We start from the raw sequence: 27,849 nt of genomic DNA on the forward strand, positions 1-27,849 counted from the left end.
AAGGATTCAGGTGAGGGCATATCGTCAACTGGCAAAATTTCACTAATTATTACTCAACACCTACGATCCTTTCCCGTCAATATCACAGTTGTTAATGATTTCACCCAAAATTGCATTTTTCTTCTTTTTTAGGCCGTCACCACTAATTAGCACCTCTTAATACCGCCTAAATTCACTGAGAATTCTTGAAAATAAAACAGGTTATAAAATTGCTCTAACATCTTTTAGCCCGTCATGCATTAAATAAGGAAGCAAACTGAAACGAGATAATGTGCAAAGAAAACACCATTAAAGGTATTTTACCCAAGGTAATTTATAAAAATTGTAGCTATTGTCCAAGTGCTATGCACCTCCTCCAATGAAAAAACCTTTCACTTCTCACCACACTTTTGCAAGAACACTTAACCCAGGACTTGGATATTCTACGTTTCTTACAAGAGTATCATGTTATGAATTGTGCATTGTCACCCTTTCATGACGTTCTAAATATCGATTCTCAACACTGTTTGGGATACATTTCTTACACTTTCAGAACTGAGAGTTTGGTATTTGATCAAACATTTTCCTCATCAATATTTATACCCTCCATCAGCACTCTGCTAGAAAATGAATAATTATTGTTGAGAGAAATTCTTTAGGTCATCCCTGGGAATAAAATGCTTACAATTTTTAAGTGAAAGAAATGTAATCATTCAGAAGGAGGTGAGAATTTCAGTGACATCAGATTGTACCATTCAATCAAAGAATCAAAACCAATATCACACGATTGTGGTTTATTGTGAAAGGACCCCCAGCTTAATAGCAGCTATGCATAACAGTCTTAAGCCAACAGCACCACCTTGGCTCCAACCTACAGTACTCAAGGAATAAAAAACAATGATCCTACTACATGTACTTGGGGAGCTTTTGAGCTCATACCTACCTAAAGACATAAGCTTCCTCCCAGCACGAGTCAGTCTATATTTTTTTTTAAAGTTTATACTGGTGATTTGTTATTTTGAAGTTGAGACTATACAGAATTTCAAATCACCATTGGAATAATTGAAATTCTCCAAAAGCAAATCATTAGAGGGTTCCTTTGCCCAACTAGAAAAGAATTATTATTGGAATAATAGTTTATTCAGACTCTCTGGCTAGTGAAGGCAGACTTATGCATGCCCTTCTTTATGGTGCTTTGACTCCAACAACTTTCTTTCCTCCCTGAAAAACAGATAGAAAGAATTTCTTTTTCAGTAGATGTTAACTTCATATCTTTTCTCTCATAATGCTTATTTCAATAAGCAATTTGAGAATTCTCCAATTATGGGATCTAAGTGCAACTGATTATCTCTTGGAAGAGGAACCTTTTCCAACCCCTTTGCTGAGGTATAGAACTTGCTATCTATAAATACAGTAAAGCACTATGTAAATCTCTTCCTACTTTAACCCTTAAACAGAATTTCTCCTTACAATATCTATACAATATCAACCGGATAAGTGATGAGAATAAAGAAAAATATCCTTTTGAGGACAATAAGTTGATCCAATACTAAATTCTCTGAAATAATGATATAAAAACTGTATGGTTGACAGTAAGGAGAATTACAAATTTGATCTAGGAGTTAAAGGGTTAAAAGCACATCAACATAATTTGTGATTTCATCTTCAAGCAACAATTTCAATATTCACCTGCTGTGTCATTGCACCACAATTCCTACTAAAATTTTAAGCATGATAGAATCATAGAAGTGTTACTCAGTATTGTGGTAGAACTGTAACAGCAGGGCGTGAAATTGCACCTAATACAGGTGCCAATGCGACAAAATTTTTCACTTTGGCAACCAAATCCTGAAAGTTAGTCGCCAAATTAGCAACTAGAACGTTTCATCATAACCTTACCAAGAGATATAGTGAATTAAAAAGATTTGCAAAGATAAACCCGCGGCAAACTTCCTCATTAAGTTTGTCTCCAAAACGCAGCACATGCTTCTCGATCGATAACTAGACGCCATCTAGGATTTAGATGAGCCTGACGTTGTATATCATCCATCCTAGTGTCCACTTTGTAGCACGTTAAAGATCTTTTCCCTTACTTAATTTTGGAGGGTCTATCTGGAACGCTGACAGCGTAAAGAAAGATTTTGTTTGTCTTTGAAAATGGCGACCAACTTTTTGAGAATTGGCTACCACTTTGAAGAATTTAGGAGCCAAGTGGCTATCAGAAAAAAAGTTAATTTCACGCCCTGAACAGCAGAGAAACAGAAACCAGGAGATGAAACAATTATTCCATTCTTGATAATTTCTTAAATAATATGCCAGTGACAGTCTAGAAAATAAATGCAAACAGCTAAAAGTACATGTGCACTAATACATTAGCATAATCATGTCACCATAAATAGCCAGAGTTGCATCATTTTAAATGGTTCTACTTTCTCTTGCCTTTTTTTTTTTTTTTAATTTTTAAAATCAAAAGTCTTACTGCCAAAAATTAAGTGTGAATTCCTTGTTCATGAAGGTAGAATGCTGCAGATTTCCAATCTTTATTTTCCAATTACTACTTTCCAATCATTACAAGGGGCAAGAATGGTGGATTTAAATTTTAAACAAGGATGTTTTTTGACCTAACTAATGCCTAAAAGTAAAAAATAAGATGCACCTCTCAGGACAACCTTTGGCTTGCACTTCCAAACCTTGACTTTACACATGAGGAAGTATAATTACTTCAAAAGTGATGCCTTAATGTCACTGTGTTTCAAATAAGCTCAATCTTACCTTTTTAAATTCCTCATCCTGTCGTTTCTCGTAATGGCCAAAGTCATCAAAGATTGATGTCTGGTGCTTGTAAGAATGAATGATCTTCAGTACCTGTTTTCCTTTCTCCAGTGGGACTTCCTGGGTATCCCGGGAATTGGTAACAGGCTTGTTGTCATTGTTCTCCAAGCGAATATGACGTAATGCATTGTTTGGCACATCCTTCACATAGAACCATTTCACATCAAACTTGCCTTTCCACTTGTCCTGAGTCCAAATTCCAGTTTCAATCTCCATATCGACCTCCGATGTCATCATTGCAATTCCACAGAAATGGCCACTTCCATTCACACTGAAAAGCAGATAAATTGGAGATTTACTGCCCTGCTGCTCTTTAAAAGCATCGTTCAAACGCCTGTTTCCATGCTCTGTGCTTGTCCACACGGAGTATTTGATTGAACGATGAATATCGTCCTCGCTGTAACTTTTGATAATGAAAAACCGGGCATTTTTCTGAAGTAGGCCAAATTCCTTTGGATTGTAACAATTCTTGGATCTCAATTTATCAAGAATTGGAACAGATTCAGATGAATTAACTGGTGGATTCACAGGTCCTGGATTTCCGGACATTCCTCCTGTATTGGGTCGCGGCCTTGTGCCGCGGCCAATTGCAGGCTTGTTGGGACCAGATTTTACTGCATTTCCCCATGCTCCAGATTCAACTTTAGAAGGCCCAACAGTTTGTTGTGAGGTTATTGGAGGAGGCAGTTTTGGTTTTGGTGGAGGTAACTTTGCCTTTGGCTTAGCTGGTTGGCTTGCAATAGCAGCCCAAGACTTTGGTTTAGTCTCAGAAGGAGTAACAGTTGATGAACTAGTTGCCTGAGATGACAACTTGGTTTGATCGTTCAACCCTTCATTTCCTTTGTCATCTACTCCTAGAGCCAAACTAGAAAGGGCATTTTCCACATTTCCAGCAGAACCAAACTCCTTTCCTTTCAAAGAGTCCAAATCAACTCCAATAGGATTCAAAGCTCCGTGTTCAGATGTCGGAGGTGGTGGTGGTTGGTAAAAATTTGGCAACATTGCTGCCCCCTGAGACTGTTCCCCCCATGAAATATCAGATGTTCCAGGAAAATAGAGTGCTTGGGGGCCCTGAGAGTTATGGGTTAAACTGCTTAGATAAGCGTTTGTAGAAACGGCGACTCCTGCATTGTGATTGAACATCTGGTCTTGTAATAGTTGTTCTCCGTTCCCAACTGCTCCGAAACCCGATGAAGGAAACAGCGTGTTAGGATTGAGCGAAGGTACTCCAGTGGACCAAGTGCCGTCGCTGATTCCAGCAGCATTCAGATAAGGGAATGGCATCGGAGGTAATCCTGTATTGGAACCCGTTGTTGTCGTAGGATAAAATGGTGGCAGATAAGTGTCCGTTAATTGGCTCGGCAAGCTCGTGTTGACTTGTTGAGAGTTCAACTGTTTCTCGGTGCCCTAAACACGAATTTATGATTATCGTCGTAAGCCGATCCATCGGGAATGCCATGACGTTATCGAAGGGATAGAAAAAAAGACACGGCAACAGTTAGTGTAGGCCCTTGAAGGAATCAAATCGTGGTTAATTCGCGGAGTGGTGCGAAGAAAATACGCCTGCAAAGTAAACATCTGACAAATCTCACCTGTTTCGCTCCCGGATGGAGGTAACGATCGATATCTTCACCCGCCACATTCTGTAATTCGCCATTTTTGTTCACGTACCCTGTAAAATATTCGAAACAGCGTTAATCGATTAACTATCACGCAAACGGCTCTTTGCCGCTTAAAACACGCAGTAAAAAGACAGTGACGTACCTTTTCCGCTGTGATCCTTGGGTCGCTGCACACACACGAGGGAACACGCATTCAGGAATGCAGAGGAAATTAGAATCAAATTAGTCGTTGTTGCCGTTGGTCGCCAAGATATCGGCGAAAAACGAAATAATTTAAACTGAAAACATACCTGGTCGATAGTAGCTGACATTCCCTAAAAGAGTACAATAGTCTTCGATACTAAAATCTCCAAATGATGGTCACTTCGTTCCACGTCGTTTAGATTATGAGGAAAGAGAACAAAAGAAAATGGCCGCTCCTTCTGTGGTTCGTCTGCGCGTGCTTTGCGTGACTTCACCAAATTTACGCAACTTGTCAATCAAGTATTCCAAATATGGTATTTCCCATAGGCCTTTTTGGGTAGGATTCTAAACAAGATGGTGGACTAGGGTACGAGGAACCAGGAATTGAAATATTTTGTTGACAATACTTCAGCGCGATGGCATTATTACAGGTTTGTTTCGGCCATTTTGATGTTTTCAGAATCACAAACCAGGGCTCAAAAATGAAAGTTTTCGTCTTGCAGTGGCGCCGGTTCAATTTTTTCGACAAGGAGGTTCTGAAAGACCCCGGAACGACTCAGCCATTTACGGGTCTGAAGGTTGGTTCTTACAAACATAACTAGGATTTAGATGACGTTCATAAGAGTATGATTTTATTCAAATGAAACTTTTGCTCCCCATCTCTTTTTAAATCGATTCATAGCTTATGTCATCGATGAAAAAACTTCAAAATGGTTTGCAAACAGATCTCCTCCCATGCCGGGGGAGGGGTGGTGTGGGATGGGGGAGGGGGTGCCTTGCTCCATCTCACAAAAATTTGTTTAAGTTAAGTTAAGTTTTTACTCTACAAATTTACAGCAAATAACCAAATACTGCAAGGACATTGATTGGATGATCCCTACAAGTAGTCAAAATTGCAGACTGACATAGATTTCATTGAAAAAGTGATTTTCTTAGTAATTTATTTTGTCCAACATGGTGCTCAGTTTTAACAGGTTTTGAAAATATGTCTGTGTTTAATTTGGAATGAGAAAGTGAAAGTCAAATGAAAAATGAAATAAGAAACTGAAAAAAGTGTTTTTGGCAATTTGCACAATTTCTAAACTAGGACAAATCTTCCAGCACTTGAGTGCTACAAGACATGTTTATAATCCTGACTCACATTACAGTCAAGTGTATTCCTTTCAAAGCATGTTGTATATAGAAACAAGTTTTTGATGGCCTATCCTAAAAGAGACAATTTTTACTTCTACGTTGGCAACTGTTGAAAAACAATTTCTTTTTTGTCCCATTTTTGGCCTATATTTTGTGGTCAATTCTTTTGTGAGTGTGGAAGCTGACAAGAGATTTTAATACCCACTAAGTTCGACTCTTTTATTTGGAATTTATCCCTGATACTTCTAAAATCAAACCATCAATCTTGATACTATGGATATATTAATTTTTGTTGGGGGTGATGTGTTAGGGTGAGGTCATACAGCCTGTGGGGTGGGGGATGTCTGACTGTTTGGACACTGACTTGTGTTGATTTCACGGAGATTCATGTAAATGTCAATATTTGAATAGAATTCATGTTTGTGTCATATAGGATACAAGTATCACAGCATGCACAAGTGGAAGAGGCCAGCTAGTTATTGGAGGCAAGTGATCTTTACTACAGATTGAGCTCAAATTTTGCCATTATAGTTTATTTTAAATATGCAAAAAGCATTTAAAAACATGACTTTCAAACAGAAAGTAGCTGGGGCTGTGAATAAGTTTAGAAGTAGAAGACAGTTAACCCTTTAACACCCGAGATCTCATTAGTAATCTCTTTACTGTCTGCCATACAGTTCTTTTGATGTTAGTTTGGAGAATTTGGTAATGAATCAAGTAATAATTCCCTAAGTGATGTTTTTCCTTTTTCTTGTCACTTGTCTGCTTGATATTGTATCGATATTGTAAGGAGAAATTCTGTCTTGGTCACTCATGGGAGTTAAAAGGGTTAAAAAAACATAGGCTGTTAAGTACCGTGGATGCCATGTAGTTTTGTTTAATTATGCTCAAGACTGGCTAATGTAAGATTTAGGAAAAGTAATTATGTTTTTTGTTTTTTTTTATATTGCGCAGTGATTAAAGTATTTGGTTTTTGTATTTTGACAGATTCAACTGGTTTTGTTCACTTCCTGGGCCGTGATTTAACCATCACATCTTTCCAGGCCTATGAAATGCGTGTGTCACATTTTTACCAACTGAAACAGCAAAATATTTTATTTACAGTTGGAGTAAGTGCTTCATACTCAGTAAAACAAATTAATTGTGTGAAATACTTCCCTTTACACCTTAACATCATTGTGCATATTCTCCATACTCTTCTCTACACATAATTTGATAGATAGTTTATTATCAAATAAAATACATTGCAGCCATAGGCTGAATTGTGTGCTTTTCACAATCATTGATTATATAAGACTATATAATACCCTATTCACACCAGCAAAACATGTTTTGTTAAACTGACTTTTACTGAATGAAAATCACAAAGAGAGAACTGAAAAAACTTAATTTTGCGTAGGATTCAAGTACTTGCTAACTTGCATTTCCAATGGGCTATATTTTAAGTAGAAAATATTAGGTAAAGTTGGTTCTACTAAGAAAAAAAAATTAAAGTGTGTTTAACAAAACAACTTTAAAACATGTTTAAGCTTTGGTGTGAATGGGGTATAAGACTACCTATTACAAAAATGCTAAGACCTAAATAAAATTACTAATATAACTAATATAGCTAATATACAGCAGTGGAATGGCTAAAGATCTAGGTTAGCACATGCGCACATAGCCGGGATAAATGAAAATTTGAAACGGTCAGTGCGAAAGCGCGGCATGTTAAAAACGCGCCGGTGTCTAGTATTGTAAGCTGAAAAAAGCCTATCTGGCAGCAAATTATATAATTTGTGAGATGGATTTGAGACAGACAAAAACAGATCCATATATAATTTCATGCATCTGTCATAGAGCGAAGCTAAACCGTGCCTGTCGAAAGAGTCATGGCATTCTAACAAGGAGAATTTATAAAACCATCAAGAGCTTCATTAGTTGCTGATCATTTCCTTTATTCTCATGACTTAAACATTTTATTCAGGGGTTATATTGTAAGGAGAAATTAGAACCTTGTCACTCTTAGGGATCAAAGGGTTAAGGAACCATTAAAATGTCACTGGACTACAGCTCTCTTTACAAATACAAGACAATTCTTTCAAGCTTTTATTATTTTCAACTATACTATATATTCCTAAGACAAGCAGTGTGGTGGTGGCAGTTTTGTACATCATGTCATAATGATATTGTTGAAAGTGTCCTCATGAATTGTAATCTTTTATCTCTACAGGAAGATGAAGTAGGAGGAATTGATCCAATTATGAGAGTTTGGAATCTAGACAAGGTTTGTTTTCTTATATTTTTAAATTACACTTTATGACTTATACTGTAGATAATTAGAGCACATGTGCACACACTTAGGTTTCTGCTTTTAACAGTTTCTCTATTAAGTTGTTTGCAAGCTCCTTTAAGAGTTTAGCAAACTCATTAAATTTTAGAGCAAGTTTTTCTAGGTAGTAAGGAAACTCCTCTAGGTTTTTCAGCAAAGATTTCTTACTTGATGGTGAACCCACCTAAGTTATTGGAAAACTCGCTTCTGTTGTTAGTGAACTCATCTTAGTTGTGAGGAGATTCATCTTAGTTGAGCTCACTTTTAGCTGTTAGCAAACTCATCCTTTGTAAGTTGTTAACAAACTGCTTGAAGTTATTAGGAAACTTATCAAAGTTGTTAGCAAACTCATCTAAGTTGTTTGAAAGTGATGATATTCCATGTTAGTGTGTGTCTTTCACTGATGTTATCAATTAATGAGAATTGTTTTTCTCTAGATTGACAAGTATGGAAACCCTGTCTGCTGTTGCATGCAGCGGCTTATTCCAGGAAACAAACCAGTTGCGGTACAATTTGTTTATGATTATTTTACATCATCTAATTTCACAAAAATTTCATTTTCTCTACTCAGTGCTTATGATTAAAGAAGTTATAGAAATTGGTCAATTTATCCTGAACTAAATATCTTAAAACCTGGCCTGGAGTGGTATATTGAGGTCTTAAGAAAGGACTTTTATTCTGAATGGCAGGTGTCTTGTTTGGCATTGATGGAAAACTTGACACAGATGGCTGTAGGATTTGCCGATGGTACTGTTCTTGTATACAAAGGAGATATCACCCGTGATAGGTGAGAAAGGAAATGTCCTTGACTTAAAAATGCACTGCAAACAATGTATGCAGTAACTCTTTTTTTTTTAATACTGTCCCTCTTTCATTCTGAAGGAGATTATTGTTTGTGAAAGAGAATTGTTTTTTGACAGTCCCAACAGAAGTCATTATGAAAATCATTCATTGCCAGTACCACACAAGTGGCCTATTTATTGCTAAAGAATTTTACTAGGTAACTTACTTTTCATTCAGAATGACAATACTTTTTTGCTTGATAAACCTGGATAGATATAAAATTTGTGATGAAGACTACTCGAGTCTTAAAGCCAATAACATCATCATGAATAGTAATTTACAGAACTGTGCAGTAGCTGCATCTTCAACTGTAATCAACTATGCTGCTTTTTTCTTTCAGCTTTCAGCCAAATTTGTCAGATCATTTACAATTCATTGTCATTTTTGCTATCTCCAGCCTTGACCATTAATTTTTCTTCCTAATTAGCTGAGTGACTTACTTTGTAAGTCGCTTTTACAAAGGGCAAAACATTTGAAACTTCAGCTTAAGAAGCTCTTTCCTCCTGTCAGTTTCTTTAGAAATTTACCTTTATTAACTAGTGATTTACTGTCTACCAATGCAATATTTTGTGGTTTTGTAAGGGTCAAAGTTATTTTTCCGCATCAACAATAACAGCTTGAAATATCATTGCCTATTACATTATATCATCATTCTTTATTGTTTTAAGGCACACAAAGCAGAGAATTGTTCATCACGACAAGCATCCTGTAACAGGTACAGTTAGGTTTAGTTTTCTCCTTAAAAGGGTAAAAAAAGTGACATTGTTACAATGAAAATGGTACAACAATCAGTAATCAAAATAAGGTTCTATCTAGAAGAATATATACTGTGTTGGAGGGGGGGCTAGAATTTGAATTTTAATCAAGTTTTCATTCATTTCTTCAGTATACACTGTGTTTTTGGAATAAATACTGATGCAATTAGTGTTTCAATAATAATTTGGTAACATAGGTAGAACAGAGTGTATAGCTATAATAGGAATTAGGTTTACTCTGATTTGTGAATGATGGCATGATGATATTTTGCTATTTTTTGTCACCCATCATAGGACTTGCCTTCAAACAGACAAGTGACAGTGTAATTCTGTTCGTTGTGACAACTGAAACAGTTCTGTCATACAACACTTCAGCTAAAGATCGTAGAGTGAGTACCAGTTTTGGTTAGAAATTTTGTGGTTGTGTGGCAATATGATGTCAAACTCAAGGAGTTTTCATAGACTTTCTAACCATGTGATGTAGATTCTTTGCATATGTTCAAACTGAGTACAGAGTACCATCCAAGTTGACATAAAATTGAATTTTTTAAATCTCTGTTGTGGAGCTAAATCTCAGCATCCTTACAGTGATTACATGTCCTGTCTAGTATTCTTTTATCTTACAGTTGTTAAGACTTTCTCATGCATGGAGGCATTTTTATAGCATTTTGCACTTGTACCTTAAGCTCTTAAAGGTCAAAGTTTTGAACACAAGAAGGGTTGAACTTGTTTGTGCAAAGGAACTAATTTTTAGGTATGTTGCTAAGCCACAGCTGAGAAAAAGGGATTTTCTGGCCAAATTTGTCCTTGAAAATGCTGCTGTATTAGAGAGTATGCTACAGCTCACAGTTATTTGTTTTTAAAAAGTAGATTTTCATCAGTAGGATTCAGTATTTTATTTCTAAACTTTATCCTCAGGAAGTACTTGATGCTCATGGCTGTGAACTCCGTTGTTCAGTTATGAGTGATGCTTCACAAGAAAACCAATTTATTGTGGCTCGAAAAGAGGTCAGCCTTGTATACTCTAACTCAGTGTACCTGCCTTTAAATAATTCTCAATGTCTATTTTGGTACCTAAATGCACTCTTGAAAATTGACTATGAAATTGGCACTGATTTTTTTTCTCAGGCTTTGTATTTTTATCAAGTTGATGGCAGAGGTCCTTGCTTAGCATTTGAAGGTATTTCTGATATGTAAACAAATTTAAAATGTACTGTTATGCACTGTTATGATCAGGAGATTCAATAAAAGCCAGTTACTGACTGTCTTTGGCCTTGTGTAAGACCTCTGACAGCAAGCAGGCTCATGATTGGGTTTTGCCTTATGGCCTCTTAAATGGACAATGCTGCCCATTATACCATCAGCATCTGCCTTTGGAAAAATTTATTGAATCCGGCTTGATATCTTCTTTATATTACAAGTAAGAATAATGTTTCCTGCCTGTATTGGATGGTTAATTGATTGGAGTAATGGCAGGTTTATGAAATTTTCATAACTTAATGGCAATCCTAATTGGTATGTATGTAAAGGAAATGGAGGGTTAGGATGTAGAACTTAATGTCTGGTCTACTGGTACAGCACATGAACCTAGAAAAATCTACAGCAGAATCTGAAAATTGCAAGAGGGCTGAATTTGACTCATTGATAGAGATAGTAGTCATGCTGTGCTTGGTTTGAGAACCTCTCCTTTTTTGCAGTGGTAATAACTTCAGTCTGTCAGAAGACATTATTTTCCTAGTCAGTAGCAAAGATTTGCCTGAGAAAAGAAATCCAAGTTGGAACTTTCTAAGCTTTCTATGGAAGTGAAGCCCATAACTTTCATTCCAAGTTCCAACTTGTGGCATAAAAATTCTGAAATATCTTTATTTTTTGTGACAAAATTTTCTCACAGGGCACATTGATTTTGAATTAACTATATTCCCTTAAAGTGATAAGCATCTAATTTCTCCAAAACGTATTACCCCCGAATCAAATGTAACGGTCGTGAGAATGAAGGCAATGATCCTGAACTTGATTGTTAGACAAATTCTCCTTGTAAGTACGATAGGAAATGTATAGGGAATGGTTAGGAGAACTTGCACATTGATGTAAGGATGTAAAGGGTTAGTAAGATATAAATCTGTTTTGATGCCGTTGCAGGTGAGAAACAGATGGTAACATGGTGGCGAGGGTATCTTGTTGTGGTCAGTAAGGATAACAAACAGATTCAAAGACCAGCAGTAGGGTAAGTTAAGAAATTCATAGAAGACTGTTAAATGGCGACTTTGAACAAACTTCAGCTAGGAGACTTCTAGAATATATGCAACTCAGCACTAAAGGTAGTAACGCTAAATATATATTTTTTTTAAAAAAGTGCTGTTCATGGTTTTTGTTGATATTTTGTTTTAAATATATAATATTGGCTATGCTATTCTTTTTGGTTTGCAGAGGAAGCTCTCAACCAAGGAATGTCAATGTTGTCACTGTTTATGACATTCAAAACAAGTTTATAGGTAAGGGTTAGTGGATGCCGAGAAGAATGGAACCTTCTGATATTTGTCAAATAGTTGGAACATTGTGTGTGATTTATCACATCTTTTGTAGAGAAGAGGAGGCCAATTACATTGGTAAAGTTGTGATTTTCTTTTTGCAGCTTTTACTGGGACATTCCAGGGTGTAATTGATGTGGTATGTGAATGGGGCAGCTTGTTTGTGATCACAATGGAAAATAAGGTAAATTCAAGTAATTTTCCATTTTTGTATTAAATATGCTAATAATTTATATTGATTTTGCTATGATTTATTTTTATTTCAGGCCCAGAAAAAAAATCTGATTTATGAAAAACAATTATTGCACCCTGCAAAACACATTACATTCAAACATCTCTTGCTGGAAAATGTTGATGTTATTGAAGTTGAATTGAGCAAACCTGCACTGATTCCAAAAACTTTTAAAAAACTTCAGGTGCATACATGTAGTAATTCTGTAATGTATTTCCCTTTTTTGCTGGCAGATTTTTCAGTTAGAGGAGAAGGATACGCAAACAAAGCTGGAAATTCTTTTTAAGAAAAATCTTTATGCAATGGCAATCAGGTATTATATACTTTAAAAATTAACGTTGAATTTTTTTGAAAGAACATATATGGAATTTTGATATGTATTGTAATGTTGGATCAATATCAGTATCTAGGCAACTGCCCACCTACCCCTCCCCTAACCCAACATTAACCCTAACTTGTTATCAATTGACTGTTGTTGGGTTAGTGACTGATGATTTTTTTATTTTCATTTTCTTTTGTTTTTATTTTTGTTTTTTTTGTATTCTGTTTTGTTCATTTGTCTTTTGTTTGTTTCCTTAAAGCTTGGCAAAAAGTCAGCATTATTCTGATGGACTGATTGACATCTTTACTCAATATGGAGATCACTTGTACAGGTAGTGACTGCAATGAAAATTAACTGTGTGCAATTGGTTTCTTTTTTTTCTCAACTGTCCAAAGATGCATTCTCTGAGAATGTTGATCTTATTAGAGCCATGAACACTGAACTTAGCATCGGACATATATGCCAAGATTTCCTAGTTAGTCTGTGGAAAGTGGAAGGACCTCTAATTCATTCTTTTGAGGGATTTTGTCTATTCTATGTCCATGCTAGGAATCTAAATACAACTTGAAGTTTCTCCTTACAATATAAATTATTTATGCAGTATAAAGGTGATGTTAGTAGACAATCTTTTTAAGGGTGCTAACCGATGATCATGTTAACCCTTTTGACACTCAGAGTGATCAGTATTTAGTTTCTCCTCACTTCATCACCTCTAAATCAAACACTAAGGTAGTGAGAGTAAGGAAATGATCTCTAACTAAAGAGGGGTTTGTCAGCACCCTAGGAACTGTATAGAGAGAGAGCAGTGTGGAGGATATGTATACTGGTGTTAGGGTGTAAAGAGTTATTGCTAAATTCTTTAAGGTAGCTGTCTCGATAATTATCAAATTTATGACTGATTACATGAAAAGCAAAATAAGTAAATACCTTTAATTAACTTATTAATAAACTAAACACCAGTGTACTAAATACATGACTATCACCAAGAGAACAATTATGTCTTTTCTCTCTTTACCAGCAAAGGAGATCATGATGGAGCAATAAAACAGTACATTAAAACCATTGGTCATCTGGAGCCTTCTTATGTCATTCGTAAGGTATTGAACTGTTTACAATGTGTATAATATTATGTTTTAACCATTTAACTCCAAGAAGTGATTACCAAGTAACTTCTCCCTGTAGTATCCATACATAGTACAACAAACAGTTAATGAGAACACTCAAACTCCTCAGGTACAATTTATTACCTTGATTGAACACTTAATTCTCATAATCAATTTACAAGGAAATGTGTAGTAGCTAGAGGGGAGAATTGAGAATCAGATCTTCAAACCAGACTGAGGGGCTCTCATCTAGGCCATTGTGTTCTACAATTCAGAATCATCTGAAATGTTTGAACAGTAAATGAAAAATGTGACGCACAGAGTGGAAATCAGTGCAAAACTAAGTTTTCGTTCAGTTGTAATCTGGCATGAAATAAAACTTAGTTTTGCACTGATTTTCATTCTTGGCCTTTGTAATGTTTCACAATTCATAGTGAATCTCTAAGAGTTAAAATCGTCTTATGCAGGTTTCCAAACGTTCCTCGTCAATGTTAAAAGAAAAATTATTTGAATTGTAGCATTAAGCTCAATATTAAATTATAATTTTTTCTTTTTAGTTCTTGGATGCTCAGAGAATTCACAACCTTACAGCGTATCTTCAGGTTAGTGGAAGAGTCAGCTGCACGCTGGTGATATAATCATTCTGGTGTGGGCCTTTGTGCTACTATCCTCAGTCTCAATGATGACCAGCTGGTCACAATTTTGGACCTTGAACTATTGTTACTCAAAAAAATGTCATATAAAAAATATTGTTGTTTTATTCATCCTTGGCTAGGCTCTCCACAAACAAGGTCTGGCCAACACAGACCATACCACTCTTCTTTTGAACTGTTACACCAAGCTGAAGGATGTCTCAATGTTGGATGAGTTTATCATGGTATGACTTAGGATCAGTAAATGAATTCTCCCAATTATTCTCATACAAGTCTTATTATTGTTCTTTTGAGAATTTCTTGTCCAATCTGGATGACTCTGTATTTCCATCACATTAAGCTTGACACTACAGTGTAAGAATTTACATTCATTTCTCCTTTTTTTCCTATCAGACTGACAGGGAATTAAACTTTGATGTTGAAACTGCCATCAAGGTAAATGCTTGCACTACTGCGCTAAAAAAACTGTGTGAGAATGGTACATTTTAAATCTTCTCAGGATCTTCATTTTTTTTCCTACAATATTTGTTCCTTATTTTAGGTGTGTCGTCAGGCAGGATATTTCAAGCATGCGGTGTATTTAGCGGAGAAATACGAACAACACGACTTGTAAGTTTAAGGAAAAAGGATCGAATGTTTTTAACATCAGTACGCACATTCTCCGTACTGTTCTCATTTCATATCCTAAGGTACTGACAGGGAGAATTTGCTAACAATCGAGAGCCTCTTAAATAAGTCATCACTTCTTATATTCTCGTGACCTCATTGTTTGATCTCCCCCCCTCCACCCCTCCCTCACTGGTGGTAAATTAAGAGTTAATTTTCTATAATCCCTCCTTTAGAGTCCCTTGGCGACAACTGATACCCCTCCCTGCCGTTCCCACTAAAAACCAAATCCAAAATCCTTCGAGCCCCACCCTCAACCCCGCTTTCCCCCCCCCCCCCCCCATTTATAGTTTCTTGGCGACGACTGATACCCCTTCCCCCTGAAAACCAAGTCCCAAATCCTGACCCACCCTCCCCAAAAAAACCCTCCGAACCCCACCCCCTCAGGCTATAGATAATGAATGGTCCATTGGAAAAATAGGTAGCTGATAGCGAAGGAAAGCACAACACTGCGTGGCCTATGCTCGGGAAAATGGTTTAATCTGTTGCATTATTGTTGACTCGAATTTCCCTCTAATAGATATTTAAAGATTCAACTGGAAGACCTGAAGGATTACCAGAGAGCGCTGTCCTACATTGGAAAACTAGGATTTTATGAGGTACAGTAAATTTGTGTTTCGACTTTAAAGTGATAAATACTGAAAGAATGAAGACGTAAAGCTTTTCTGTCTTCATTTCAAGGCTGAAGGAAACATGAAAAAATATGGAAAGAGTTTGGTGAATGCTGTCCCTGATGAATCAACAAAGCTGCTAAAAGTTTTATGTACGGATTACAAGCCGCAGCGACTTCATGAACGTGAGTTTTTTTCGAGCATTTCGATTTTGTGTGGTCAACTCAAAATCAAAGGAATAACGTCGACCAATTGGAACCGGGACTATCGTCTGAAAGGGTCAGTGAGAAATAACTGAACGCAAAAACTTGCAAACTTCCTAAAGCGCGGGAAAACACAAATTACCAAGTCGCTGTTGATTTTAGCTTGCATCTGATTGGCTGGGAAGGCGACGTGAGTTTTGTAGACCATTCACATAGCGAAACAATGCAGTCCTGGTTGACTCCCAAAACGAGAAAAAAATCATATAATTTCAAGCTGACGAATCGATTTTTGCGTTTTGAATGAGTGAAATTTTGAATGACTTCACTTCTCCTTGCAATCTGGTGATGTTATGGATCTTGTAGATTTTAAATCGTTATTCTCCGAAGGTAAATTGAGTTGGACAGATTTTAGAGAGTCAGGAAGGATAATATTACTGTTAACATTGTTGTAGGAACAGTTTCCGGTTCTGTCACACCTGTTAGTGCTGGGGTTTATCAGTCCTTCACAACCGCTCTCGGTAAGCTGCTGTTGCTATTCAGTCACCATCCATGTCTCGTTACACGTCGCAAACCACGTCATACTCACGTCAAAGTCACAGTCAGCGTCACATCTCGTCCTCTCACATTTCTTGCATTGTTTACGTCAAATTTTATCTCACTGTATACTTTAGACATATGTTTTGCCGTGGTATACATCATGTTATTTTTTGCGTCAATGCATAACCTCCATCTCCCTCATGGAACACAGCATTACTTCTTTCAAGCCTCACTCGCCTCGAAGGACTGTTCTCCATGAAATTTTACCTTCGTGGTAGACTTTCAAATGGTTCTAAGTCATGTCTTACTCGTCACGTTCACTCTCCGATCTGTGTTAGCATTGGTTCTTTTGAAAGACCGTTAGTGATGGTTTATGTCTCTGGAAAAATTTGGCTCAAATTTGTCAATTTTATCCCATTCACTACGTGTCGATCTTATCAATTTTTTTATCTTCTTTTTGGTGTATTTCCTTCAGTTTGGTATTTTTGCTGTCTTACCAAACAGATATTTTAGATTTATTTTGATATTTTTCTTGTCATAGTTAATCCGCCTCGTTGGAATATTATTGTGAAACTTAGAAAACAATGAATAGGAAAAATACTGATCTGTAGGAATCGAACCAAACGATACACTGTTTTTCTGGGTTCTCACAATAACACACTGGAAAGTGTCTAGTAAAACTTGAAAATGAACTCTCCGCAGAATATCAGTTATTTCTTTATTGCCATTTTACTCCTGTAATTCAGCCATTTACAGAAGCACAAGCAGTGATCCTTTAACCTCAAAGAGTGATTAGAATCTAATTTCTCTTTCCAGTAGCGCTCATGAATCAAACATTTAGGCCACGAGAATAAAGGGAATGATTACCTCTTGATTGTCAAACAAATTCTCCTTGCCATTGCCATTGGAAACGTGAAGAGAACAGTATGGAGAATATGCATATAATGTTAGGGTGTAAAGGGTTAACGTTGTCTGAAGGTTCCGCCAAGTCTGACCAAAAGAACCTTCACAAATTATGATTTGTTTATGGTGATTTTGCTGCTGTCGTGTACGTGTGATATTTAGATCCTGCATCAGATGTGGAGAGGAAGATTTACAAGGCTCGCGCCGAAGAGTTTATTCACATCTTTGTTCATCAAAAAGCCAAACTGATTGAGTTTCTGGAACATATGGTGCAGGTACGGAGTCACTTTCAAATCATTACTGAGTCTGGGTTCTTTCAAAATTTGTGTAGGAGATACGAGATTCTAGTCAGCGGAAAGGGCTTCATGTAAGAGGCTAAAGTTCGAACACGAACAACGTCATCGTGTTGTGTTCTTGAGCAATCAATTGAGTTGATAATGTTTATTGGCTACCGTAGACAGTTTCAAAGCTGACGTTTCGGGCGTTAGCCCTTTGTCAGAACGAATGTAGGATATCATGTCAGCCGAGATACTTCCGATAGCAAACAAAAGTTGTCGAGGGTGGTCGAGCACAGCTTTTCACAGCCCGCGCCGATCCTTTTTGCCCTGTGGTTTTGTTTGATGGAAAAGTCTTACACAGGAAGCCTGAGATTTTGTGATAGATCAGTTATTAAACTTCAAGGAAAATGATTACATTTTTCTCAAAGTATTTTTACATTTGTTCGAGTGTGTTTTTTTTTTCTTTTTTGAAGGTTCAGCCTAATTCGTCTAACTTGGTGTATAACACTCTCCTTGAGCTGTATCTGAATGATGCTGCTCGTCAGAAGAACGTTGAGGCGCAAGTCGAACATGAACGTAAAGCTCTTGATTTGCTGAAAAATGTGGAGGTATGATCATGAAAATTGAATGCGTATTCATGGACAAATCAATCGTACAACTCACAATTTACTGCCGTACATTTCCTTGTAATTTAGAGTAGAGATACGATTTTCTATTCATAAAACACTCTATGGTCGTTAAGGTTATTTTTTGTGTTATATTCCTGCCCACCGAATGATTTATCATCACTTTTTTAGGGAGTGTTTTCTTGGTTGAGATTATGGCCGATATATTTTTACTCTTCTGATTGAATGAGCATGCTGTCTTCGTACCTTGTCTTTCAGCGGTCTTCGATGCGCAGGCATCGATTGACGAAGCTTCTAGATCAATGTCAGTATCTGAGCAACTGCGCCCTACCCCTCCCCCTACCCAACGACAGTCAACTGATGACAAGTTAAAGTTAATGATGAGCTAGGGTAGGTGCGAAGTTGCTCAGATACAGACATTAACCCAGGCTTCCTATGAAGTGTATCCACAGACAGACGCTGAAATGCTCACTTTGCAGCATCATTGATTTGCGAGTGTTCTGAGGGGTTTTTCTTTTTGCATTAATCTTTTCAAAGGCACGTTACGACATTGACCACGCCCTGGTACTAGCACAGATGCACCACTTCAAGGCTGGTATCCTGTATCTGTACGAAAAAGCCAAACTGTAAGTTCAAATCGAAGAAATTTTTAAGTTTAGACTTATTTACAATACGGCTCAAGCTGTATTTATGCCAGAAAGTTTTCCTGCCGCGCACTCTCTCAGTTTTATTACTTTTATCTTGAATTTGGATAGATACCAACAAATCCTTCATTACCATATGGAGCAGAACGAATATAGTCACGTGATAGACACGTGCAAAAAGTATGGGTAAGTTTCGGGAACTTTTGAGAATATTTGGGAGAATCCGTGCTATGTTACCGATTATGTTATAGTGGGAACAAGCGAAAAAGCGGCGGCGGTCATTAGTGTTTGCACCGAGGGCGGGAAAAATGTGTAACCGGCGTTATATGGCGGGAAATTTTGTGACTGGCGCCAAGAGCGTTTAAGCATGCCAGCAGCAAGGGCGGGAAAACATACGTGCACTTGGGGCGGGAAGATGTGTTACCGGTAACAGGAGCGCAAAAATGCACTTGCGCTAGAGGCCGAGTCAATGGCATGAAGAGCTCAAGACCAAGTCGCAATGTAAGTTTTTGCTATGCTTCTTATTTGTTGCGTAAGTGACATGGCCTTAAGTGAATTTGCCTTAAAATTTTGTTTTTAGGACGTCAGATCCAAGTTTGTGGGTGCAAGCTCTCTCTTACTTTGCCCGACGTGAAACAGACTGCAAGTCCCAAATTAAGGAAGTGCTTGATCATATCCTTTTATAGAGTTTCTTAGGTTCCATGTAGTGCTATTAAGCATTTATGTTTTATTGTGCATGATCGTGAGCTTAGACCGTAAAACCGTTTTCCTCATCGCTTTTTATTGCGATTATCACTTTGCGTTATATTATTGTCAGTTATAGATTGTGGTTCTTGTGCGCGTGTTGGCATGTTCTGTATGAAAGAAGACCTCGTAACTAGGTGTATTATTAGGTAAGACTGATATTTCCTTGACCGTGAGTCACATATCGACCGTGGAAACCTCATGTCTCCTCTACTCGTGTTGCAAAACTTGGCGCACAATTCAACAGCCACATTGGCAGTGGTGAAGGTAAGAAACAATTACCACTATGAGGGAAGCGAAATTTATCGTCATGAATTAGTGCCAATACTCCTCCCAGTGACGTTGTCAGCCTTAGTGAAAGTCGGTAAGGAGGGGGCGAGTAAAGAAAGGCGAGGAGGCTTTGTGTACTCAAAGTTAAAAAAAAAGGCAACATGCTTGAATCGCGGGAAAACGCAAGTGACCAAGTTAGGATTGGTTTTACTATTGCATCTGATTGGTCGAGATAGTGGCGCGAGTGTTTTAGACCAATCATGGAGCGAAGTAAAGCGAAACCAAAACAATCAGAATCAATTTCAACGCTAAATTTGAAATCGCCCAATCTAAGGGAAAGTAGCTTTAAAATCTGAATTTTTTAGCTCAGTATTGGAAATGAATGAAATTCTAGAAATTTGCCTAATTTTTAGTTTGAAGTGAAATAATCTGGGCCTTATCACAATGTTCTTGTCAACTTTACGTGAACTACGAGCATGTTTCTTTTAAACCTCTTGTAAATCAATTTATGCGACTTTGACTACCCACTGAGAACTTCTCTTTTACAGGACTACATCATACGTCGCTTGCAAATGGAAGACGAACTTATCGCAAATGTAAGAGCAAGGATTTTACTCTGCTACCTTAATCGTCTCTTAATTTTAAGTACTTATACTATTTTTTTTCTCTTTAAGAAGGTCTTTCTATGTGCTTTTCTCTAGGATGAGCGTTATATCCGACAATATCGCGAGGAAACGGAAAAAATGAGGAATCAAATCAAAGAACTGAAGACAAGGTAGCGGTAATATCGTAAAAGCGGTTTTTGTTCATCGTGGTGGCAGTAGTTTCTTTGTTGGGCTAATACTTGTTTATACTTACGATAGGATGTAAAGGTTTAAAGCACTAACTTATTTGACCTAGCTTAATCATGCAATCTATTTTACCAGTGCAAAGATATTCCAAGGTGCAAAATGCAGCGTCTGTTCCCGACCTTTGGACCTGCCGGCTGTACATTTCTTGTGCCAGCACTCATTTCACCAAAAGTAAGTGCGGCATGTGCGGCGCATTTTTTTTTTCACGTGGTTTTGCTTCGCTCGAAGTCATGACCTATTTTTTCATTATCTTTATTTTGTAGCTGTTTTGAAGGATACGCAGAATCAGACAACGAATGCCCGATATGTGCTCCGGAAAACAGGTGAGGGTAATTTTCAGTTATTTTACTAAAAGGGTCCTAAAAAAACATTTTAATTTATGGTCTTTTTGAAAGAGAACCTGGGAGCTTCCTGAGCAGCTGACGTGGTTTTGAAAATTTAGCCTTTGGCTCTTTTTCTTGCGCTTAAAGGTTCAAGTAGATTTAAATTTTGAAATAAAGGTAGGGTCTGTTTTCTCGTTTTGGGAAGTCTTCAAGCACAGATTGTCATCGTGGATTAAAGAATCCATTTTTTTTCAATGATTTGCCGAAAGATGTAAAGTGGGTAGATGAAAAGAAGATAGAAGGATGAATTGCTAATCAGATCCTCGAAGTCGAAGGGTTAACACTGAGATTTCGTTCTGTTTCAGAAAAGTACTCGACATAATTAGACAACAGGAGCAGGCGAAAGATCTTCATGAACAATTCCATTGCCAGGTGAGGACGAAATCTCCCGGAGATTTACGACAGCTTTCCGATGAAAATCCGAAGACGGATCGCCCGTCTCAAAACAATTCGGACTAAGGCATGGTTTTTGTTCATTTCAGCTGGAGAGAGCGGCGGATGGGTTTTCTGTTGTGGCTGAGTATTACGGACGCGGTGTTTTCAATAAGGTTTGTTTTTTCTTTGATTAGACGCACTGTGTAGGAGTATATCCTCTTTTTTAATTAGTTTCCACTACGGATCTCGTTCTAACGAGACTTAACCAAGGGGCAGACGTGCCAATCTTTGTAAAATGCTCAGAAAGATGGCATATCATTGTATTTCTTTCAACAAATACTCCTGGGAATATACTTGTGGGTGAATTTGTGTAACTTTTTTCTTGAGTGCCTATGAGATACATAATATGCTAATGACCTGTTTGGGCGCGTACAAGAGATTCATATTGGAAAGTAATGGACTGTCCAAAACAAGTGCTACAGTTGTAACCTTTGCCAAGAATGTCACTGCAGCCAAAAGTTCATGGAGGTGCATGCTTACGTGTGTTGGTTTTAAATATATATGCCTTCTGACCGGTTTTTCTGACTTTACAATCACCACCACCCGGTGGAAACCATTTTTTTCTGCAGCATCAGTTTGGGAATTTTCCACGGGAAAAATTCAGTGGTTGAGACGTGTTTGATTAAATGTTTACAACAGTTCTACGCAATAGTTCTTCATATTTGCTTTTAGTGATAAACACATCAGCTTGTATCGAAAGGATTATACAAATTCACTCCACACAAGCTTTTCTAAAAAATCGATACCTACGTCAAATGGTCGAGTTTGAAGTTTTCTCAGGCACGCAAGCGCTGGGTGCGTAAAGGGAATAAAGGCAAGCGCGCCAAAGGAATTTAGGCATTATTGCTTATCAATGTCCTTTTCAGAATTGGCGCCGTAGAGATTTCCAGAGTTGGCATTTCGAGCGTTAGCCCTTCGTAACTGCGAAAGAAACTCGCTGAAGAAGGCCTAACGCTCGAAACGCAAGTTTGCATGATCAACTCAGTTAATGAAAACAATTCATCCTTTTAACAATGTCAAAACAAAAAATTGTAATTTCCTGCCAACCATTTAAAAACGTGTGAAGATTTTGCAAGGGATGGCCGAGATAGATGCACGCAATCCCGTACGTCATAACTGACGAATTCAAGCTGGCCCCAACTAGTCGTGAAAAAGTTGTTTTTTTTTCCTACCATTGTTTTGGATTTATCTCCTTTTGAACGCTCATCGTTCGATGCATTAATATCATTGTGTCTGATAGAGGAAAAATACTGAGTACTCTCTTGACCTCATTTAAACTCCCAAGAGTGACCAAGACAGAATTTCTCCTTACAATATCAATACAATGTCAAGAAGACAAGTGATAAGAATTAAGAGAAATATCATTTGGGCAATTGTTAGCTGATTTAATACCGAATTCTCCAAACTAACATCATGAGAACTGTATGGCAGACAGTAAGGAGAATTACGTTTGAGATCTGAAAGGGTTAATAGAGGGAGAGTTGTGGGAAAAGTCTGTGAATGAAAGAAAGTCGTGAACACTTATTGTCGAGTCATGAAGGAAAAGTGTAATTTGAACACGCTTAAGACAGACAATCAAGTGATTTTATGGCTTGCAGAGATGAATTCGATAGTTTTTTTCAAATTGCTGAAAGGAAAACCAGGATTAAGAGTATTGTTGTCTTTGTAGTTTATTTTAACCCTAAAATGTTAGGGCAATTTTTTGAATTATCATTTATAGTTTTGTAACATAACTTAACAGTATTCGTGTCTCGCTTCTCAAAGGTGTTTTCATTGACAGAAAAATAGGAAAATGTTGTGAACATCTTAAATACTTTCGAAATTTTAAGTAGGAGCCTTCTACTTTTCAAAAAATGAGAAAACCTGCCGTTGTTCGTTCGAACTTCAATTTCCTCTCAACTCTTCCGAGGTGATGAAAAGACGAAAGGACATCTGCGATTTATACACGCAATACCAGAAGTCATGACTAAGAAAGTCTACAAAAGGTTATCCTCCGTGAAAAAGATAACGCACATCAAGATTTAGCTATTAGCGAAGTCTTTTTCAAACATGGTTTTTAACGAAGTAATTGCAGGTTTCCACGTCCTATTCAATGTCATTGGTCTTCCTGGCAATCTACTTGTTATGGTGACGATCGCATTTGAAAGATTCCGCATCATGCGACATGTTTTACTTGCGAGCCTTGCATTGTCAGATTTCCTATGCTTGATTCTCGTGAACTCTTTCTGCATTTTAAGCACAGCACAACAGAATTGGTTGTACGGAAAAACATTTTGTCGCCTCCATCCAATCTTGGTGCGATATTTCTACGTCAACACGGCACTTCATCTGATAGCTGTATCGTACGAGCGATACAACGCCATAGTGAAGTCACCTTTGACCTACAGTGCCACTATGACTAGTTCCAGGGTTGTAGGGATAGTTCTTATTTGGTTACTGCCGACTGTAGTCTTCATCTCTCCCGTTTTCGGTGTCTGGAGGTATGTTCAAAACCCCAAACTGTTCCTGTGCGAGCAAGCGATTTCTTCGGGAAGCATCATCATTGCGATTATTCTGCTAATCCTCGGGGTTGTTCCTTTCATCATAGTTGTCCTTCTGAATAGGCAAGTTGTGAAGACGGCGAGAAACCTACTGCGAAATTCTTTAGCCCTGCAAATGGGCACAGCATCGAGGGCTTTAACCCAAATCAGCAACAGGAGATGCCCAGTAGGCACAGGGAGCTGAAAGCTGTTGTAGATGTTGCCATCGTCATTGCCGTGTTTACGTTCTGCTTTCTTCCCGGCTGGGCTCTAAGTGTAAGCCGTTTGTATTATGAAAATGTTCCGGTCGCAGCCATTTTAACCACAAGGTGCATATTCGCTGCAAGCTCGGTTTGCAACCCTTTAATCTACTCCATTCGAAAAAGAGAATTTCGAAGTGGGGTGAAGATGGTGTTGAGGCGTATTGGAAGAGCATTTGGAATTTCGTTCGGCACCGACAGCACAATCGTTGTTAACAATTTGGCATGTGAAACACGTGCTCGTAACTATGCCTCCACGGCAACAGCACAAGAATTAAAAGTCATTCGGTCTCTGCATGGAAGGATTTCATGTGGCACAGACGACACAAGGGGCATGAGAAACTCGGATTTTGAAGCTGGCCACCGAAACAGTATCTCCAGCGTAAGACGACAAAGATCACGGGCCATCCAGCCTCTGATTGGAAGAACTCCAAGTTGTTCAGAAGACACGATAGTCGTGGACAACTCGACTTTTGAAGCAAGTAATTCGACTTTTGCAACCAGCCTTCATAAGAAACCTTTCACAGGAAAACCATGGGCAAAAAAGTCCATTCACCCTATTTATGGAAACACCGCACTGCATTAGTGTCTATCTTGTTGAAGTTGCCTTCCAGCGATTGAAGACACTAACATTTCTTAGCAAGAAATTCTTATAGTTAATCGAGTAATTTTCAATAGAGTATCAAAAGTAATCGTAGATAGCTTTTGGTTTTGCTTTACTCCGTGTAGTGATTGGTCCAAAACCTTCTCAACTAATCAGAAACCAAACGAAAACCAATCGTGATTTGGTCGCCCGCGGTTTAACGCGCTTTCGGTAGTTTGCCCGTTTTTGATCGTCCGTTTTAATTATTTTAGTTTCAGTTCAATTAACCACAAGGATTGCTAAAATAAATTATAAGCATGAGGTTTATTTTAAGCAATACTGAGTACTTTTCGGGCATTATTCTGTGGCCGTTTTCGGTCGCTCTGGCCACGATATAAGGCAATCTTGAAGTTTTGGAGAAGCCTTTAAAATTTGGTAAATCAGTTCACAAGTTCTGGAAGAATGTCTGTCAAATAAAGATATCGTCATAAGAAAAGGTTGGAGATTTGATTTTGATTTGACTTTAGGAACCGCCTTGTGAAATCTTTGCAAGGTCGCTGAATAGAATCTACCCTAATTCCATCAGCAAAAACGTTTTAAGTAGTGTGATTGGGGTATTCTATTTTGTGCCTTACCCTCCAAAACTACATTTTTGGGCAGACTGTGTGATTTTATTCATAGCTCCGACTCGGGAAAATGGATATTAAGATTTGTCGAAAGTTTCGCAAAGTCTTGAAGTTCAAATTGCACCCAAAAATTTGTAAGAATCCTTGAACCCTTAAATCCTTTTAACTCCTAATAGTGACTAAAAGCAAATTTCTCCTCACGTTATCACTGCTGAATGAAAAATTTAGGTCACGAGGACAAAAGAAATGATCGCCAACTGAAAGAACTCTTGACTGTTAGTCAAATTCTCCTTGTCATAATCATAGGAAACGTATAGAGTACAGTAAGGAGAATATGCATACTGATGTTAGTCAAATTCTCCTTGTCATAACCATAGGAAATGTATAGAGTACAGTAAGGAGAATATGCATACTGATGTTAGGGTGTGAAGGGTTAATAGCGTTTAAAGGGGTGTTCAGTGCGCACGTTGTAATCGGAAACGAAAAACGAAACGGAACAACGAGTCGTTTTACGGTCGCTTTGGAATCACAAACCAAACTAGGGCGCTTCCCACGCTCTCTTGTGTTTTTTCGTTGCGTCAAAGCGCGATATGGCGTGTGCGCGTCTTCGAATGGCTGAGAAAAATCAATTTCCTCTTTTTGAATCGGAATAATACTCCGCCGGAAACAAAGTTGTTTGTAAACGCCTTTCAAGGTGGATGGATTCTTCGCCGTCTGGTTTACTCGAAGTCAAATTCGGAACTTTCCGTCAGCGCTGACATCACTCCTCTTTCTTTTGTTTATCAATCTAATCGCTTTTGGGATAATTATAGTCTAGTTTTGTGCTTGCTCAAGGGTGCAGTCAAGCGTTTCTGCCGCTTACAGAATCTAAAGATTGACTGTTCATTTTTCGTTGTCATTTACAGGTTACTGTGGTTACTGACCCGAACCTCTCACGAGGAGAGTCATCTCGCGAAGCTGTTGTAGATCAGCGCGAGAGACTTTTGGACACCTCTCACAGCTAGCTGGAGGGCAGAGCCGGTGAGCCTTCGTTGCTCATGGTATGCGGTGGTACCATTGGGGAAATGCGGAGAGACGTGCATTCCTTACCGCACAAAAGAAGTGTCTTCCGAAGAAAATTAAATAATTTGGTAGAAAAATAATTACAACTAGATTTTGAAGATGTTTGAGAGTCTGTCTGATGATGAAGTTGCAATTCGTGTTGATCTAATCGCTACTTTTGTCGCGTTCAGAATAAACCCTTACGGTGTTGTGGCTATTTTGAGATCACGATATCATGAACATGCTGAATTTATTCAAAGTGGTCACCATCCAGATCAGTGGCCTATTCTTTTGATTTGTGGCTGAGTACCTTGATGTCGGATATGGACCAATCAAAATGAAGGCACGTGGAGAGCGGTGTCGTGTCTCTCTCCTCAGAAGTAGCGCCCTTTCGAGGAATATGGGCCTAGTTCATGAAGTCAAGGCGGAAGGACGAGATTTGCCTCAATGTCGTGCGCGAGACCCAGTTTACCAGCTTTACGTTCAACCGTCGAACAAAAGCCAAGGACTTTTCTAGCAACACAGTGGTCGCCCATTAAAATATTCATATCACGCTACTGATACAAAGTAACGGACCGTCTGAGCGGTAATAATGACGATCGGAAATAACGATTAGTTAATTATGTTTTTTTGCAGAGAACACTGCAGTCGAATAATTTTTTATGGTAGCCTTAACAAGTCCTGTATTTGAATTAAATTTTTATTCTGAACAACATTCAATTTTACAAGGCCTGTTCTAAGAATTAATGAAGAAATGTAAAATGGTTTCCGTGTTTACATAGCCTGATGTAAACACTGGGGAGGTTGGAGAACACGAGATAAGCGTAGGAAACGTTACTTGCGCAACGAGCTTGGCCGAAAAGTAAGGACTACTCGTGATGTAGTTTTGAGTTCATAGTTCATATTTCAGCCCTAATACGTGTACCTAGCCTATGATAAGATTATCAATATTTTCACGGCTGATGAGAAAAAAAAAAATGGTATTATCTACTGAGTTGAAAACATAAATTGGCGAAGGAGGAAACGTGGGTTGTAGGCGTGCTTCTATGCATAAAATGGACCCACGCTATTGGTGGGAACATAGCAACGACAAAAACAAGAATAGATTAGTTGAATGAAAAGCGTTCGTTAACACCTTAGGATTAAGAGTGCAGATTTGAAATATAAATTTT

The 27,849-nt window shown here is 38.0% G+C and overlaps 3 protein-coding genes across 4 annotated transcripts; 2 read left to right on the forward strand and 1 right to left on the reverse strand.

Moving 5' to 3' along the window:
* Positions 1–758: 758 nt before the first annotated feature.
* LOC113669709 (YTH domain-containing family protein 1) lies at positions 759–4,910 on the reverse strand. The gene is made up of 5 exons (XM_027185785.2): positions 4,724–4,910; positions 4,576–4,600; positions 4,404–4,483; positions 2,752–4,218; positions 759–1,200 (listed from the first exon to the last, which is right to left on the reverse strand). Exons 1-5 carry the CDS (start codon positions 4,742–4,744, stop codon positions 1,165–1,167), a joined length of 1,629 nt encoding a protein of 542 aa, XP_027041586.2. The 5' UTR covers positions 4,745–4,910; the 3' UTR covers positions 759–1,164.
* LOC113669708 (vacuolar protein sorting-associated protein 11 homolog) lies at positions 4,899–27,392 on the forward strand. 2 transcript variants are annotated; one of them, XM_089212283.1, is made up of 37 exons: positions 4,899–5,047; positions 5,120–5,194; positions 6,184–6,235; positions 6,738–6,859; positions 7,963–8,016; positions 8,499–8,567; positions 8,751–8,848; positions 9,573–9,619; positions 9,954–10,048; positions 10,578–10,667; positions 10,788–10,839; positions 11,799–11,883; positions 12,087–12,151; positions 12,292–12,371; positions 12,653–12,732; positions 13,001–13,072; positions 13,760–13,838; positions 14,402–14,446; positions 14,620–14,721; positions 14,891–14,932; positions 15,039–15,106; positions 15,684–15,762; positions 15,845–15,959; positions 16,430–16,495; positions 17,580–17,692; positions 18,169–18,303; positions 18,859–18,947; positions 19,077–19,151; positions 19,546–19,636; positions 19,890–19,976; positions 20,528–20,575; positions 20,681–20,754; positions 20,906–21,001; positions 21,094–21,153; positions 21,519–21,585; positions 21,696–21,761; positions 26,542–27,392. In XM_089212283.1, exons 1-37 carry the CDS (start codon positions 5,033–5,035, stop codon positions 26,638–26,640), a joined length of 2,847 nt encoding a protein of 948 aa, XP_089068409.1. In that variant the 5' UTR covers positions 4,899–5,032; the 3' UTR covers positions 26,641–27,392. The 2 variants fall into 2 exon arrangements, with proteins under 2 accessions (XP_089068409.1, XP_089068417.1); XM_089212291.1 differs by lacking the exon at positions 16,430–16,495.
* LOC149053603 (5-hydroxytryptamine receptor 4-like) lies at positions 23,559–25,322 on the forward strand. The gene has a single exon (XM_089212344.1). The coding sequence runs from the start codon at positions 23,698–23,700 to the stop codon at positions 24,370–24,372; it is 675 nt and encodes a 224-aa protein (XP_089068470.1). The 5' UTR covers positions 23,559–23,697; the 3' UTR covers positions 24,373–25,322.
* Positions 27,393–27,849: the final 457 nt, after the last annotated feature.

This window comes from Pocillopora damicornis, chromosome 1 (genome assembly GCF_964200805.1).
Source record: "Pocillopora damicornis chromosome 1, jaPocDami1.2, whole genome shotgun sequence".
In the NCBI taxonomy this organism is placed as follows: domain Eukaryota; kingdom Metazoa; phylum Cnidaria; class Anthozoa; order Scleractinia; family Pocilloporidae; genus Pocillopora; species Pocillopora damicornis.